The sequence below is a fragment of the Anopheles coustani genome, chromosome 3 (genome assembly GCF_943734705.1).
Source record: "Anopheles coustani chromosome 3, idAnoCousDA_361_x.2, whole genome shotgun sequence".
Taxonomy (NCBI): domain Eukaryota; kingdom Metazoa; phylum Arthropoda; class Insecta; order Diptera; family Culicidae; genus Anopheles; species Anopheles coustani.
The window spans coordinates 30,563,571-30,579,965 of record NC_071288.1 but is presented as its reverse complement, the minus strand read 5'-3'; the positions used below and the strand labels follow the sequence as shown (position 1 = coordinate 30,579,965).

At 45.5% G+C, this 16,395-nt stretch overlaps 7 protein-coding genes across 7 annotated transcripts in view; 3 read left to right on the top strand and 4 right to left on the bottom strand.

Annotated features, from left to right (window-relative positions):
* The window catches only part of LOC131272000 (putative leucine-rich repeat-containing protein DDB_G0290503), a 35,670-nt gene extending 31,421 nt beyond the window's left edge, over positions 1-4,249 (bottom strand). Inside the window, exon 1 of the mRNA XM_058273601.1 lies at positions 4,061-4,249. Within this exon, the coding sequence (XP_058129584.1) occupies positions 4,061-4,249 (189 nt within the window). The remainder of the gene's footprint in view (positions 1-4,060) is intronic.
* Positions 4,250-5,272: 1,023 nt separating this feature from the next.
* On the top strand, positions 5,273-5,772 carry LOC131259499 (ADP-ribosylation factor-like protein 2-binding protein). The gene is made up of 2 exons (XM_058261004.1): positions 5,273-5,374; positions 5,434-5,772. The coding sequence occupies exons 1-2, from the start codon at positions 5,273-5,275 to the stop codon at positions 5,770-5,772; spliced, it is 441 nt and encodes a 146-aa protein (XP_058116987.1).
* Positions 5,773-5,841: 69 nt separating this feature from the next.
* LOC131271338 (nuclear pore complex protein Nup93-1-like) lies at positions 5,842-8,957 on the bottom strand. The gene is made up of 6 exons (XM_058272736.1): positions 8,878-8,957; positions 8,523-8,788; positions 8,277-8,457; positions 7,903-8,199; positions 6,136-7,824; positions 5,842-6,056 (listed from the first exon to the last, which is right to left on the bottom strand). Exons 2-6 carry the CDS (start codon positions 8,681-8,683, stop codon positions 5,937-5,939), a joined length of 2,448 nt encoding a protein of 815 aa, XP_058128719.1. The 5' UTR covers positions 8,684-8,788; positions 8,878-8,957; the 3' UTR covers positions 5,842-5,936.
* A 366-nt stretch (positions 8,958-9,323) lies between these two features.
* LOC131259869 (mRNA cap guanine-N7 methyltransferase) lies at positions 9,324-10,968 on the top strand. The gene is made up of 2 exons (XM_058261476.1): positions 9,324-10,515; positions 10,583-10,968. The coding sequence occupies exons 1-2, from the start codon at positions 9,429-9,431 to the stop codon at positions 10,654-10,656; spliced, it is 1,161 nt and encodes a 386-aa protein (XP_058117459.1). The 5' UTR covers positions 9,324-9,428; the 3' UTR covers positions 10,657-10,968.
* A 50-nt stretch (positions 10,969-11,018) lies between these two features.
* On the bottom strand, positions 11,019-12,093 carry LOC131259873 (UDP-N-acetylglucosamine transferase subunit ALG14 homolog). The gene has a single exon (XM_058261479.1). The coding sequence runs from the start codon at positions 11,787-11,789 to the stop codon at positions 11,118-11,120; it is 672 nt and encodes a 223-aa protein (XP_058117462.1). The 5' UTR covers positions 11,790-12,093; the 3' UTR covers positions 11,019-11,117.
* Positions 12,094-12,478: 385 nt separating this feature from the next.
* Positions 12,479-14,443, top strand: LOC131259871 (protein arginine N-methyltransferase 1). The gene is made up of 2 exons (XM_058261477.1): positions 12,479-12,862; positions 13,097-14,443. Exons 1-2 carry the CDS (start codon positions 12,860-12,862, stop codon positions 14,201-14,203), a joined length of 1,110 nt encoding a protein of 369 aa, XP_058117460.1. The 5' UTR covers positions 12,479-12,859; the 3' UTR covers positions 14,204-14,443.
* On the bottom strand, positions 14,036-15,942 carry LOC131259872 (uncharacterized protein C18orf19 homolog A-like). Its single transcript, XM_058261478.1, has 4 exons — positions 15,923-15,942; positions 15,826-15,855; positions 15,107-15,761; positions 14,036-15,039 (listed from the first exon to the last, which is right to left on the bottom strand). Exons 3-4 carry the CDS (start codon positions 15,693-15,695, stop codon positions 14,711-14,713), a joined length of 918 nt encoding a protein of 305 aa, XP_058117461.1. The 5' UTR covers positions 15,696-15,761; positions 15,826-15,855; positions 15,923-15,942; the 3' UTR covers positions 14,036-14,710.
* Positions 15,943-16,395: the final 453 nt, after the last annotated feature.

Below are 16,395 nucleotides of genomic sequence, written 5' to 3'. Positions count from 1 at the left end.
CAAGGGCCAGGTGTAATGGAGGGGGGGGGGAGGGAGGTTTGGTTTGTGATAAAACCGAAGCAATCCGGTGGTGAGTTTGCGGCTTGCCCGACCGTGGCCTGCACATTTCCCATCCATTGTGGGTGTTTTGCGTTACTCGCTGGGACCCGCGGGGGGGTGGTTTCGGTTTAGGACAAACGACCCGCCACCTTACGGGTTTTCTTGACGTGCAGCATTGTAGGCATTCTTTTTCCGTTGATTTAAAAAATGACATTTTTTCATTTCGTTGTTCTGTTCTTTGCTGCTCACCAATCTTTCGGAACAATGGCTCCCGCCGCCATGCCGCGACTTCGACGATGTCATGTTCTGGTGCCACTCGGGAAAAAGGTGTACCGGGGCACCTCGCTTGTACGGTAAGTCTGGTGCGATAAAAGTATGCCCATGCCAATGCTGCGCTGATAAACATATCGTCGAGGCGCCGGTATGATTGTCACAAACATGTCAGCAACCGTTGCTGCACTCTTGTTGCAAGTTAAAAAAAAGTCCATGGTTCACTTTCGAAATTCGAAAAGGCAGAAACAATGATGCGATAGAGAAACAAGAGTTATGTGTGTAGAAGGCAAAACCAAAAAGTAACACGTACATCTAGAAAATGATTCAAACGACTTCTCTCGGCGGTATAATAATTTCAAATTAAGATTAAGTTAAAAACAAATTTGATATGAATTCGATTCTGTTCGAATTACAAAAGCTTTTTTAAATAATAACACATTTTGCCAGCATTAACTCCAATGCTCATTATCGGCGTACCCAATGCTCGATTCTTCCAATCCCATCCAAACGGGGGTGAAGTGTTTGTTTGCGTGATAGTTTGTACCAGGTGCGCAGGTTGCACAGGGCACCATTTAGTTTTTTTTTTTACCGTGTTCGTTACTTTTTTTACGAGCAATGTCCCATTAAATGCTGAACGATGTATCGTGTTTCACATGCCGCTGATAAGAAGCATTGAAACTGGAACAGCTCGAACCGTGCTCGAACCAAATGGGAACCGTTCAAGTGTTCGCGGACTGGATGGATGAATACGTCCCTGTGTGCGTCTGTCTGTTAGCCTGTATTTGAGGGCTCGAGGGAAACACAACTCACATTGGCGACAAAACACACTTGTGTCCACAACCGTGCGCCCGCCAGGAACGCCACCGGGAACGTGGGGCCTCTCCTGCGTATCTCCGGCGTACCGAACGCACGAAAGAACATTCAAACGAAACACGTACGTCCGACGCGAGTTACGTTTTCACCGTCATTGGGGCAACTCTGGTGACTAGCTATGAGCCTTCGACCGATGCCACGTTGTCCGATCATACGCACAGTCGTTAAATATGATTGGGAAGCGTTGAAAACATCGTTTTTAAAGCTTACAAAGTTTTTCAGCTTAGAAAAAGGTTAGTAAAGCTTTTTTGAGCGGGAGGGTTTGATATTATTTTAATAGAACTTTGAAAGCTGATCATTTTATTAAAATACAATTAGAAACAATACAATTACAACACAATTCATACTCAAATGTGGTTCACATGCAATTCAAACTCAAACATAAAAAATATCATCTAAATGATACACCATCAGATCAACTAAAGTTCAATGTAACTCCTCTAATGATTATTTACAACCATCAAATTTCAATTGATTTATTTTTAATCCAAGATTCTAATCGTTGAATAAAGGATTCGATCAATCTTTAAACTTTATGTTTACCCTTTTCACATAATATATCCACATAAATATAGTTGTATAAATAAGAAAGAAAATGTAATTCTGTTCAGTTAGCATAAGAACCGGAAACATTTTTGGGTTCCTCAAAGAAAGGATGTTATAAACGAGAAATAATCACCAAATAAATTTAAAAGTTTTAAAACAGTATTTTGTTCAGGCCTCTTTACAAGTCAGGTAACCGTGGTTCACTTGTGCGGGTGGTTCAACCGACCAACTCGTATTCGCCAACCCTCCCGCCGTTTGATCATGTTCCTCTCCCAGATGGAAAGTAAAACGTCAACCATCATCGTCGACATCCGACACGACATGGGAGACAGTTGCTGGTGCACGGGGCAAGGGGACACGCTTATCGACGCTTCCGAGGGTCGTTTCCCTTCTTTCCTCCCAGTTGGAACCCTACTGGCCCCCCTCTTTTGTCCCCATCCACTTGTAGGCTCGTTGCGCAACGTGGGCTCGCGGTTAGTTCCGTGGCTTATTAATCATATTTACAACCGATTTTCAGCACAGATCGGCGGTACACAAAAGCGGAACTTCATGGGCCGTGTAATTGCAGCCGTGGGCAGCCAGAAAGGAAATGTGCACCCGGGCAAATCTGACCGGGGCAGGGAAACCACCGTTTGTTGATCGTTCTGTTTATTCTGCTTCTCGTCTGCTCTCCGGTTGGCCTTCTGGCCTCCGGTTGGCGTTCTCGTGACAGTTCCAGGGAGCTAACAAACACCAACATTCTGCGGCTGGCACAGCTTACACAGTTGTCCCGGTGCAGCCCGGAAGGTTGTATCATCTGGAAACGCAAATGCGCATACTACGCCGCGCTGTTCGCCCAAGTGCAATTGTCCGCGCCACATTAGCCACCGGAAGATGGAGGTTGGAAGGGAACGGCAGCACGAGCCGGGCATGCCACACAGTCCGAGGCGATAAACCTTGAGCGCTTCGCAAAAGGGCCCCCCACAACACACAGTGTATGCAAGCAATTATGAAATATTGTTTGGGCCACAACAACAAACGGCCGTTGAAGTTGATGTTGCTGATGACGATGGCGATGGTGATGATGATGATGATGATGTTGGCAAAGCACCACCGTAAAACCCCATTCTTTCAGGTGGCATTCATCGGCCGGGTGCATATAAGTGACAGTTTTCCCCATGCCACAGATGTGCGCGGTTTGTCCCTCGGTCGCGTATGTAATTAACTGCAAATGGATACATTTGACCGACAGGGGGTCCTGCTTTTTCACACTCTTTGGGGACATTGGGAGGGCGTGGGTTTGGATGCATGTGGTAAATTAATCATGTGCAGTCGATACCGCAAAGGTTTTACGAGCAATCCCGTTGGCAAAGGCAGCATCAATGTTGTCCTAAAACTATTCATTCCGATGATAAATGTGATTTGAAACAATTATGCATTTTCCTTTTTTTTGTTTTTTTTTTATTGGAACCTTATATGGCTGTATATGGATTAAAATACGTTAATATTCAAACAAGATTAGAGCAATCAATCTGGTAGTTCTCTTACCCAAAGATAAAAAGAAACATGTGCGATACTGAAAAAAATGCTATTCAGTCTCCTATTTTTCAGTGTATATTGTAAACTGCTGCGAAACCTCAAAAAAGACGTACCTCAAAGAGGATTCAAGCATTGCTGAAGAAAAGCATGAAAATTTGAGCAATTACATTTGGCCACCAACCCGAACTTCTTCTTCTTCTTCTTGGCGTAACGACCTCTTGGTCATGCCTGCCCGTTAAGGGCTTACGAGACTTGTTTCCCTGTTGTACGTGGTTGGTCAGTCCTCTCGTACAGGGGAGAGTCCGGTCTCGGTTGGGAGTTGAACCCACGCCAGCCCGAACTTGAATCCTTTGAATTACACAATTTGGGCATATCTTCAGGTAAAGCCCTGTGACCGTTCTAGTCCCTGATCCCTGGATCCTTGAAAGCTTCAATTGCCAAGGCATGGAACCCGATAACCGACTCATAGAAGGTATGCTCTCAATTCCGTCCCCGTAATGTAATCATCAAAGGCTTAACATGCGATACCGTCTCTAAAATAATATTTTTTTTTATCTTTTGCTATAACAAACAATTATTTGAAACTAAGGTATCGATTTTCGCCTTTTTGTATGGGACATACTGTAAACAAAATATTGAACCAGATGGTTTAGTCATTTGATGCAATGCCCATTTAATTGAAAGGAAATAGTTCAACGAATTTGTCTTGAAACCCAGAAGAGACCAGCAGACTTGTGGACTAAGAACCTCTTTACACGAATCATAAATTACCTGAAAAGAAATCTTTTTGTTTAATGAAAACCCAACTAACCTCTTGGTCTTGCGTCACGCACAGCTCGGTGAGTTCGTCTATCTTTCCCCGGGCAACATTCAGCTCACGGACGGGATTTTGATCGGAGCTATCTTCATCGATGATCCCGTCTGCAAATACTTCCTGCGTGAAGCTTGTGATGGAACCCTTCACCTTGTTGAGACTGTCGTTCAACTTGAGCCACGACATTCTGTCTACTTCTTTATTACTACGCCACAGATAAACACGTATGCATTTAACGAACGATACCGGTTAACAATAGGTAACAATTCACATCACCAATCTACAAACACACTATTGCACCAGAATTCAAGAAACACTAAACAAGTCGCGCTGTACCGGACGTGCGAGCCGTGATTTGTATCCTTTTTACCCTATTACGAACAGTTTTTCCGAAACAATCGAAGGACTTGCGGAATCTCCACGAAACCAAAACAAAAACATTACACGCAATGACAACACTCCATAGAGTTGTGCCTAAGGAATCTTTTGACGAGATTCATTCATATGATTCTTTCATCCAAGATTAATTCAGAATGATTCATTCATTTTTGAAGATTCGAATCTTCAAACGTTGATGAAGTTTTAGAAATTTTCATGAATCTCAACTAATCTTTTATGAATCCTCCATGAATTTTCATGATACGCTAATGTGTATGGATCGAACGACCAAAACAAGGGAGTCAACAGTTTTCGTATTGTTGATTCGATGTTTAAAAGAGTCATAAATCTTTGGGATTCTCATAATCGATTTAAGAATCTCGAAATCAATGTAAAGAGTGAGCAGATTCATGAATCAATTAATCACCCAACTCTTTACATTTATATGACGTTTCTGTATTTTGTGCTGTCAGTTTGCTGTGTGTTCAGTGCCAGTGTTGTTTTCGAAATATTTCCAGTTTTGAAATAATTGCGGTGCTCCGGAATGTTTCGACAAAATTATAAAACTCAATAAATAAAAATCCTCATTTTTAAAGCAAAGTAACTAATATATAGATTGATTATGCAGGTATGAGATGGCTAGTAATGCTCAACTTGAAACATAGACAATCTTGTTACCCTCCAAAATCATCAAATGAAATATTCTAATTATCACAAGCGACACCTGTTGCGACCCGTTACCATAGAGTTCATGTGGCCTAAACAACCGGATTGCTTGGCGACGATTGTTTTTTCCAAACGCGCCCAATCATCTATGACGCCAGACGGAAGATGGATTTTCAGGAAAATATCATCAAAAGACAAAATTCAAGTGAATACTTTGACACGGTCATTGGTCACATAGAGGACATTGTCATTGGCGAAGAATTTCAGGTAGGACTCGCGTTTTCAAATCGCTCTTTATATGTACAAATGTCTGTATCCCTCAACAGAGTATGGTTAATCAGTTCATGGAGTGTTACTACTTCGAGTTCGAACCGGGAGAAGAAAACAAAATCATCTACACGGAGATCTACCAGAAGTATACCAACATGATAGAAGCACACATTGTGGAAAATCTCAATCGAAAGATGAGCTGCTTCGACATGGATTTGTTTGCGATGGAGCTGGAAAACAAGAAGACACAGCTGGACGGAGAGATCTTCGAGCTGCTGTACACGCTGACTGACTTTCTAGCCTTCAAAGACATGGTGCTGGACTACAAGGCATTCAAAGAGGGTGCATATGACGATCTAAGCAAGGGCATCAGTGTAACTGGTTTGCAGAAATGAATGCATGGAAAGGCGGAACACAAGGGTACCGGAATGAAGATTGAAGGATTGCTTTTTCTCCACGATCAAGCGTGCGTACTCATTTTGTTCATTATTAACGTAAGGTTAAGATTTATTTCGATGAATTGATAAGGGTCAATCTGATGAGCGATGGGCCCGTTTCCTCAATGCATCAGAATCTCCGTTTGAATGAGCCTGCTGTTGGTGTCACCGGGCATACGATACGGCACCATCGCGGCCATATTTGTCAGAGCTTTTGCTTGTTCGCGAAGATAGCTCAGTTGCTGTGCGTGCGAGAAAATAAAATTAACACATTTAATTATTATAAAAATCTTTCATGCAAGCGTCGCGTTTTAAACTTACGTTCTTTTTGCCGAGGTCATCGAATTTGCCAACTTCCTTTCCTTTCATCGCTTTGTACTTGGTGTAGGCAATGTCCATCGTCGCCAGCAGCAAATCAGGAATAACTTTACACACTTCCCCAGACAGCCGCTTGAAATTGTGTACCGAAGCGTCCAGGTCGGACATGCGGAGCGGCACCAGCTTGATGCGCTCGAGCACGTCCATGGCCGATTGATGATTCTTCCCGTGGTAATAGTCGAAGAAAGTGGCCAGCTCTTTCAGCAAGTTAAACGTTGACCATGTCTGGGGGTCACAGTTTTTCTCGACCCCCGTGTAGCGCTCAGCGAAATCGTTCGCCATACGTTGCACGCGTTGCCGCAGCGAGCCTTCCTTGTTCACGTGATGCACCACCTGGGAAAGTAATATGGATGTGTGGCGCAGCGCCTGTTCTTGCTGCGAAGCCAGGTCAAACATCCGAATGGCATCCTCGAACATGCCTTTTTTGACGAACTTTTCCGCAACCATCTCGCAAACGACTTGCGTATCGACTTGAACACTTTCGAACTGATCGATCAGCCCACGGGTCCGTATTCCATCCCGTTGCATACGGCCGAATAGGAGGTCGAAGTCGCGGCACTCGATGGCAAGATCCGCAACGCTGACGAGGAACAAATTCCGACCCTCGCTGTCCTTCAGATTGCGCAAGAAGAAGAAATAGTGGAGCGCCTCCGAGGGGTCAGTGATTTCGAACTTTTTCACGTACAACATAATCAGTCGTGCTAGATTGAGACGGCGCATCGGTTGCGGGTCCATGATGTCAACCGATAGCAGCGGTTCCTGTAGATTACGCGGCCCACCAATCATGTGCAGCTCGTTCAACGCCAACCCGATATGGACCGCATGGACACGATACTTCTCGAAGCGTGATAAGAATTCAACACCCGCCTCGTACTGGCCGGTCAGTGCTAGTAGCTGAAAGTACAAATGAGGCTGTTCGCTAGCGTTGTAGTGTTTTTCCCCGTACTGTTCTAGTATCATGCTCTGCAATCCCGAGCACGTTAGATGTTCCGAGTTATCGTCACCCTCCGTTCGAATGAGCGAGAGCTTAATCCACAGAAAATCGTCCGTCGTTGAGGCGATATCAGCGTGCGCCTCCTGTACGTCACAGCACCCAACGATGCAGTAAACGGCCCGCTTGTACGGATCGGTAGCGTTCCGTATTTGCCGCTTGTACTGCATACGGATCTGCAGCTCCAGTCGAGGGGAAGGCTTCTGATTAGGATTGTGGCATTTTTCCTCCAGTATCGCGGTTAGATCCTCATGGCCCTGGCCGGCCACTTGCATACACTTGAGCGCGGAAGCGATATCTCCGCAGCGCAAACAATAGTACACCATCGGCCACAGAGGTTTTCCGTCAACCTCACCATCCTGCAGTCCCATGAAGGATGAATTGAGTGTTGTGGTGGACAGCTTGAGTCCCACAAATGATCCCACCAAGTTGAGCAGACTTGGAACACCGCCACGACGTGCTTCTCGCAGATGCTCCGAGACGACCGTTTGCATGAACAGCTTGTAGCGGCTTTCCAGATAGCGCTTCGCTTGATCGATGAAAAGATGCTGTGCACAGCGAACCATCAGTGGATCCTGACTTCGAGGAATTGGCGTCACATTTGTCATGAACTTCATAACTTCCCAGACATCGGTGATACGCTATCAAGGGAAAAGGGGAAAACCAATCATGATTTTCATTCGGTGGCTGATTTTTTAACAATAGAACCATCATCTTACCGAATCATTGAATGTCTCCGCAACCTGCGCAAAACGTTGTATCAACGAAGGGCGCATTGCTCCCTCACAGATGAGCTTATTGTACTCATGCACCTCACGGGCGTACGCCATTTCCTGGCTGTTCAACGATGACCGACCACCGAAAGTGCCTTCATTCAGAACCGTCTGCTCGGGACCTTTGCGTATGTCGATCCAGTTTTGCGAGGGGCCAATTAGCGCATTCATGAGCTTCACCTTTTCCTGCTTCCAGTCGTTTATCATATGATCCCATTTTTGTGTTTCCGCCGAAAGACATGACTGTGTAGAAAGAATAAGATAAATTAGCCCCTCAAGCATGCTCATTGGGACGAAAAGGTGCCTGCCACCGTACGTACATTTTTGTGCACCTCTTCTATAACCGCCAATATGGCATTTTCTTTCTCGTTCCGAAGAAAGTTCTGCACATCGGTTGTCGCGATGGGATCGAGCGGTTCGAATGTTTTGCGCGAGCTTAGCGTCTCTAGCTTTTGCGATATTTTGGGCAAATCAATACCATTCGAGCCTAGCAGGATGTGGCTGTGGGAGTAAAAGGTTAACATTACTTCAGCTGTATCATTACCGACAATGGCCATCCAACTTACGCCTGCATATCCTGGGCACCGGTCTGGGTGACCCGGGAATGAAGTTCCTGCGTCGCTTGAAGCACTTGCGGCAATGTACGTTCCACCCGTGGCAAATCATCGGAAACCTGCGTTTCGTGGGTTAGCTTTTGTGCTTGTTGAAGCAGAGCGTTGAAGTCCATTTTAACGACCACCGATTGTTGTTCCGACAAGAAAACTGAATGCAATCCTTCACAGCGCCCGAAGCCGCTTGACCATAACCTATAAATAAACCACTGTTTACCGTAATGCAGAGCACAGTGAAGGAAAATGCATGTTCAATAATGGAAACTTGTTCGAATATCCTTCAGGCTTTCGGGAATTCGGCAACACTTACCAACTTACAAGGAGAAAAAGGGAAATTATGCGTTAAATTGTGCTTCACAACACATTCGCAGCTTCAATATTTTCGGCGCTCTTGCTAGTATAGCCTAGTGATGGCCGAGTCGATTCACACCTAGCTGCTAGGTCACATGGAGCGACTGTTGGGAGCAACGAGTCGTAAGGATCCGTAACGTCCTGAAGTGTGAAGTGGTAAAACTGGTAAATTAAGTCAGTTTTTATATGTAATAGAGCTTATTCTTCTCAATGGATAGGTATTTTGTAATATTTTTCCTTGACAACGGCTACTTGGTAAAATTTTGTCTGTTTCAATGTTTGCACAACTGATTGAACTCAACTCCGGGTCGATGCACGAACGGAATAATTTCACACATCACTAAATCAGTGTCACCTTGTTTTTGATGTCGTGTAGAATGTCAACAAACCAAAACATTAGAACAATTTGCCGGAGGACGTTACAAAGAATCGTTCTTATCACCGCCAAGTAAATAGTACTATTGTTCGAACCCTTCTGCTTCAGTTGACCTAGTTCTGTTGGTTTCCACTATGTCTGACTCAGAGGATAGTAAAAGCAGTGCCGCAGAGAAAAGTGTTTCGGACGAAAATCCTTCTGCTAAATCTTCAACGGCCGATGGGGATCACGGTGAAAAGCACAGTGCAGTCGTCGCTTCTCATTACAACAAAATCGAGGATCGTGGATTACTCGCCCGTAAAAGATCGAACATTATTTTCTTGCGAAACTTCAACAACTGGATCAAAAGTGTAGTTATTGTCAAATACACAGGCCTCGTAAAGGATCGAACTCCACTCGGGTCGCCATTCAGAGTGTTGGATTTGTGCTGTGGAAAAGGAGGTGATCTATGCAAATGGATTAACGCGAACGTGACCCATCTGATATGCACAGACATTGCACAGGTCAGCCTGGAGCAGTGTGAGTCGAGGTTCAACTCGATGTTTTCACCGGATCGGGAGATGCAACGGCGCCCGAAGGTGGAATTTTTCGCAGCAGATGCCACTCTGCAGCAGCTTCGCACCAAGTACATGGATCCATCGATGAAGCTGCATCTAGTTAGCTGCCAGTTTGCCTTTCATTATTCGTTCGAGTCGTTTAAGCAAGCGGACTGCATGATGAAGAACGCAGCCGAGTGTCTGGAAGAAGGTTTCTACTTCATCGGAACGATGCCCGATGCCTACGAAATTATGAAACGCCAGCGGATGGCCATGTCGGAATCGTTCGGAAACGATATTTACAACATAAAATTCCTCTGCGATACGGACAATCCTCCTTTGTTTGGTGCAAAATACAATTTTCAGCTTGACGAGGTCGTCGACTGTCCAGAGTTTCTCGTTCACTTCCCTACGTTTGAAAAGCTGGCCCTGAAACACGGTCTGCGGTTGGTCGAGAAGAGGCGATTCGAGGATATATTTGAAGAATTTAGGGTCCCCAAGCAGGGGTTGCTGGAGAAGATGCAAGCGCTCGAAACCTATCCCCCGTACCATGGACGAAACAATTTCGAGGGGCAGCGAAAAGATCCGGAACAGTATGCGCACGTCGAGGATTTCGCAAAGGAGATGTCCAGTGAGCAAAACTTTCGTGCTGGGACACTATCGTTAAAGGAATGGGAAGCTGCATGTGAGTACACTTTCAATCTGGTTAAATGCTTGCAATGATGATTGATCGTATTGGTATTTTATTACAGCTCTGTACTTGTTCTTCGCATTTCAAAAGATGAAAACAAGCTATGACGCGCAAGGGCGTCCGGTCTATTCGTAAGATTGTACTTTCAATGGACTGACGAGAATAAGTATAATAAGTCATTTAACACGTTAAGCGCTACGTCGGTCTCGTGGGGCCGACAGTGTTCTTGCCCGTAAGCCGGCGTCGGTCTGTTCGGACCGACAGACCCCGTTAGGTAGGCCGGCGTTTCTACGAATCGCTGCCCGAATGGAAAGCAGTGCAATTTGCGCATAGCACTTAACGTGTTAAGTTCCACTGTTTTAGGAATAATACCAAAAGAATTGCTAACTGAGCATGCAAGGCAATAGCAAAAATAAACGGTGAGAATGGAATAAAAGTTAAGTTTAATTTTCCTCAACTTTTGTTTTCTTTCACTAAGAATAATTATTTCGTAAACATTTGATCGATTAGTGTATTTTTTGGCAGTTACCCTTACATCCATTAAAACAAAGTCATCCGTAAAAATAAGTGCTAATAAATAACATTTGTTATGGAGATTACAGCCGTCCAAAGCAGCGGACGTCGTCCCGGGTTGCAGTTGTTTGCTGGATAAGTTCTGGCCACTGAACTACAAACATATCGACAATGTACTGCAATATGTGGCCACTCAACGAGAGGCTGTTGACACGACAGAAGCTTTCGATAAACACTATTCTACATTTGGTGTTCAGAAATAGAAGCCGTGCCAGGAAGGCAACCAAGCACACCGGTACACACGTCCCCGGCCCATTCGTAAGGACGAGCTCCGGACGTGCCTTGAGGACGATCGGTACGCAATTGATCAGTGCCATGAGCGTGGTCGCCACAGAACTGATGTAGCTCTGGTGCACCTCCCGACTGCGGGTGATCGTGATAATTTCATATGTTTGCTGCGCTGGATCGGGCTGCCGTCTGATTTCGCTCTCGATCACTTTCACAACGCTCGTTTTGTCCGCGCTGGCGATAATGTACTGTCGTGGCGAGTAGCGATCGCTATCGAGGCGCTCGACGATGCGCAACATTTCTGCTGTGTGGCCACCTGATCCCATCACGATCATCGTGCACGCGGGTTTGGTGCGGGGCGTAACGTCCGTTGCCCGTTGACTCCGGCGGACGACGATTAAAAGCTGCACTAGACGAACCAACAACAATCCACCCAGAAGCAAAAGGCACGACGTGAAGAATGCCATGTTGATGGCAGCGAAATGTTGAGTATGTTCCACGATCACTAGTTGGCTTCAATGCGGATCTCACGAATTTGTACACCTCATCACTTTTGTTTACATGCCTTTCGTGTATTGATCACAAATCAGATTATTACTTGCAAGATCGGAAAAACTTCCACCAACCGATTGCTGCTTTGGAAAGTTTCGAAACTCGCCTGGCATGCAGGTGGTGGGTTGGCGACACGGAATGATGACACCCCGTAAAAATGATCAATGAAATTCCTGAAGTGCGGATGCTTTCTTTTTCCACGATATTCCACCTCGAAGTGTGGAAGTGGCAGAGCAGACGAGGTGATGAAGGCAGGGCCCTAGTTTATAATTGCAGCGTACACTTACAGTAGCGTTTGTTTAATTTTTTTGTAGGTTAGTTGATAAAGAGGCCGAGTAAAGACGATTGCTATTGTTGTACGTATAATAAATATGTTATAAAAATTCGACTAAACTTGAAATATACAAATAAAATTGATTTTTTACCATTTTTTGACTTCTGACCAAGATTTCTTGAACGAAACGACACTTTTCCGATGGCTGTCAGTTTGACAATTTAGCATCGTGTTGAGTCGGATGTGAAATAGCAACACCTTAACTAGCAATTTGTATCGCGGGTGAGCGAGACCGGCATAAGAAAGACCGCTAAAAATTAAAGCATGTACAAACGAGCCGCAGAGTACGGTGTTTCTCGTGTGCGGTAAACGCTGTCTTTCCGCTGCCAAACAGACGATCTGGAACTAGAATTTTAATCTTTTGATGCCGTAAAAGAGTGAAAGAATAGCAGCAGACAGCCTTACCTCGTGTAAACTAGCCGGGAATCAGCTCGGTTGTTCAAGAGCTGCTGTAAATAGGTGAACAAAGAAGTATCGATTCTGGAGAATCCGAGACACTGGTGCCACCATTTTAATTGTGCGTGCGAACGAGAATTCTTCCAGAAAACAGCGAACGCTCGGAAGGCGAACTCTAATTAGTAGATTCTTCGCCGTGTTACGCACGCATTTGCTTTGAAATATCAATTCAGTGAACACATTTCTAAACTAACAATGGTAAGTAAGCTTCGGTTGGGTATCAGCGTCTGTCGGGTAGGGTGAAGGGTTGATAAAGAGGGGGGGAAAGCTTAGAAGGAAGTTTCTGCAAAATGTGTTTGCCATTCAGAAAGGGAGACGCTACTACCGGCATGGGTTAACGATGAAACGAGATCGCAACAGATTTTGAGGTTATGCGATGATGAGAACTTTACGAGTATTTTTTTCTTTTTCGCTTGAACACAATTCCATCAGGCCAGTGCAAACACGGATGTACCGATGGAGTCCGTAGATCCGGCAGGTCCTGCCTCCGGGGCGCTCAGCCCAAACACAGTGAACGGCAACAGCGGCGATTTGGCGACCAACGCAGACGAGATGACTTCGAGGGACTACTACTTCGATTCGTACGCACACTTCGGTATCCACGAGGAGATGCTGAAGGATGAGGTCCGCACGCTGACGTACCGGAACGCGATGTATCACAATAGGCATCTGTTCAAGGGAAAGGTGGTGCTGGACATTGGCTGCGGCACTGGCATCCTGTCGATGTTTGCCGCCAAGGCCGGCGCTGCGAAGGTAATCGCGATCGATTGTTCTAACATCATCGACTACGCACAGAAGATCGTCGAGGCGAACCATCTGCAGGAGACGATCACGCTGGTGAAGGGAAAGGTGGAGGAAGTGTCGCTTCCGGAGGGGTACGATCACGTGGATATCATCATTTCCGAGTGGATGGGCTACTGTCTGTTTTACGAGTCGATGCTGGACACCGTTATATACGCGCGTGACAAGTGGCTCAAGAAGGACACGGGTATGATGTTCCCGGACCGTTGCACACTGTTCGTGACGGCGATCGAGGATCGGCAGTACAAGGACGAGAAGATCAACTGGTGGGATGATGTGTACGGGTTTAACATGAGCTCGATCCGGAAGGTGGCCATCAGCGAGCCGCTGGTGGATGTGGTCGATCCGAAGCAGGTCGTAACCACCCCGTACATGATCAAGGAGATTGATCTGTACACGGTGAAGAAGGAGGATCTGGAGTTTGAATCAACGTTCCATTTGATGGTGAAGCGTAACGACTTCGTCCAGGCGCTCGTTACGTACTTCAACGTGGAGTTTACGAAGTGCCACAAGCGGCTCGCCTTCAGTACGGCTCCGGACGCAGCCTACACGCACTGGAAGCAGACGGTGTTCTACTTCGACGACTACTTGACGGTCAAGAAGGGCGAGGAAATTTACGGCACGTTCAAGATGAAGCCGAACGTGCGCAACAACCGAGATCTTGACTTCACCGTCGATCTAAACTTCAAGGGCGAACTATCGCAGGTGGACGAGACGAACCATTACCGGATGCGCTAGGTCGGGAGCGGCTGCTGGTAATCCCTTCCATACTTCCACCGTTCGTCTCTCTGTATTACCACCTAACCTCCCGTACCCCCACCTTTAACCACTGAACAATAGATCATACTAAAATCCGTACGTTATAATAACGCCGACGGCGAAGTACCAGTGTTTGTTTTCTTCAATATGGATTAGTTGCCCGATCTCGTGTTGCGCTTAGGAAAAAGAAAAATTCATCTGACTACCAACAACAGTAAACCTGCGTTTAGTTTTCTACTTGTGTTTATGCCGAAACAGAGCCTGTTCGGAGTGTATTTTATATTGCGGATCAGTTATAGCAAATTGGTGTACAGAACATTAACAAATTGTGTATTAGCACATGATCCCCGGACGCAAGACAGTGCAACATGCCGGGAGGTTAGCTTAGTCGCCCTAACGTATCCAAATTTCCTTGGGAAATGGAAATAAAAAAACAAACAACTATATTACCGAAGGCAACCATCACCTTTTTCCTTTTAGGCTATGCTATTTGCTTTCCGTGACACTACTAGCTGCCGGTTCCGTAGGCGATTTCACGCTGGTGTCGATCGATTTTATGTCATTCATGAGCGTATTTTTCTTCTCCGTCAATTGCTGCTTTCGGTCTTGAAAATCCTGTTTCTTAACGGCAATTTTCTCCTGAATGTCGAGCTTCTTCTCTGCCATTTTCTCCTGGAAATCGAGTCGCTTTTCGGCTATCCTTTCCTGTATGTTCTCCTTCTTGTCCTTATACATCTGCACCAGCTGGGCCTTGTTCGGCATGGGCTTGATGTATCCCCACTGTTCCAGATACTTGATAGAAACGGTTGTTCCACCTGGCAAGAAAATAGAATAATCGTTATTTATGTTCCGGCTGCACATCCCTCGCCAATTGGTGCCTACCTAATGTCACCGTGTACCGTGCTGGTGTCGCTATTTTATACAACAAATAAGCGATGGCGATGTGCCCGAGGCTAGAGTCCCGCACCGGATTGATCAGCGTCTCGGATACACCCATCGATTCGAGGATTGCGATCACATCAACGCCACTGGTCGACGCATAGTAGAAACCGCCGAACCACATAACGGATGTTAGACAATGCACTGGTACGAGTACGTACCAGTACTCCTTGTACATCTTTTTGAACCGTGCAAAAAGGCCAAGCTTTTCCGGCGGCACCGGAGCTGATGACGGTGATGCAATGCTTTCTTGTTCGTTCGGAAGATCACGTTTCTGCAGGTACCGCCAATCGCCAATCGATAAGGTTCTCACAGGAACACCTTTGAAAGGGATACTGGATGGTGCAAGATACTTGGTCGAATATCGATCGTTGCAGTATCGCCATGGCACCTGCAACGTGCCGCTACTTGCGGGCCGTGTGAATGCACTGGAACAATGGTAACGTTGCGCCAGATTGATCAACTTCACTGGAGAAGATGTGTACATTTTGCAGGCAACGAAAGCCGTCCTCTGGAACATCCCGAGACCCATGTCTGGCAGGTCGATCGATTTTCTGTGTACTTGGGTGAACGTTTCAACGGGTGAAAGCTGCAGACGCTAGAATTGTTTATGGTCACGTTATTGCATTTTCGCCGGGTGAATAACAAAAGCAGCTATTTACGCAGTAGTACCGTGACGCGGATGTATGCCACTGTGAAGAGAGGTCTAAATATGTAATAACAGGTTGATTTGGTAATAGTAAAACAGCGGATATTTACGTTTTGAAGTGTTATTTGATGATCCCCTCCTTCCGAAATTGAGGATCCACTTTCACCTGTGTTTTGACAGTCAAAGTGTTTTCAGTTATTTATACTCCCCAAGTCAAAAGATTCGTTGCGGGTAGCGTACCGCTCCTGATCTGCGAAGTTTATTTGAAACCATTACAATGATATTACTTATCGACAAGATAAATAAAAAGATTTGAATAACGAGATTTGAATCACTGAGGAATTGGCAAGTTAGATGAGCACGTATGATACGACGGATTGGGATTCGGATTTGAAGATCCGAATCATAGAATGGATTTGAATCCCGGCATCCACCCATCACTAACACCCGACGTTCGAGTGAAATTTCGCCCCTAGCTTGAAAAATAAATAAGTAGAACAACTTGCCTTATTTTGTAATTCGAATAAAATACGCTAGATAATTATTTTAACAACAATTAACAACAACAGCAACATTATTTTAC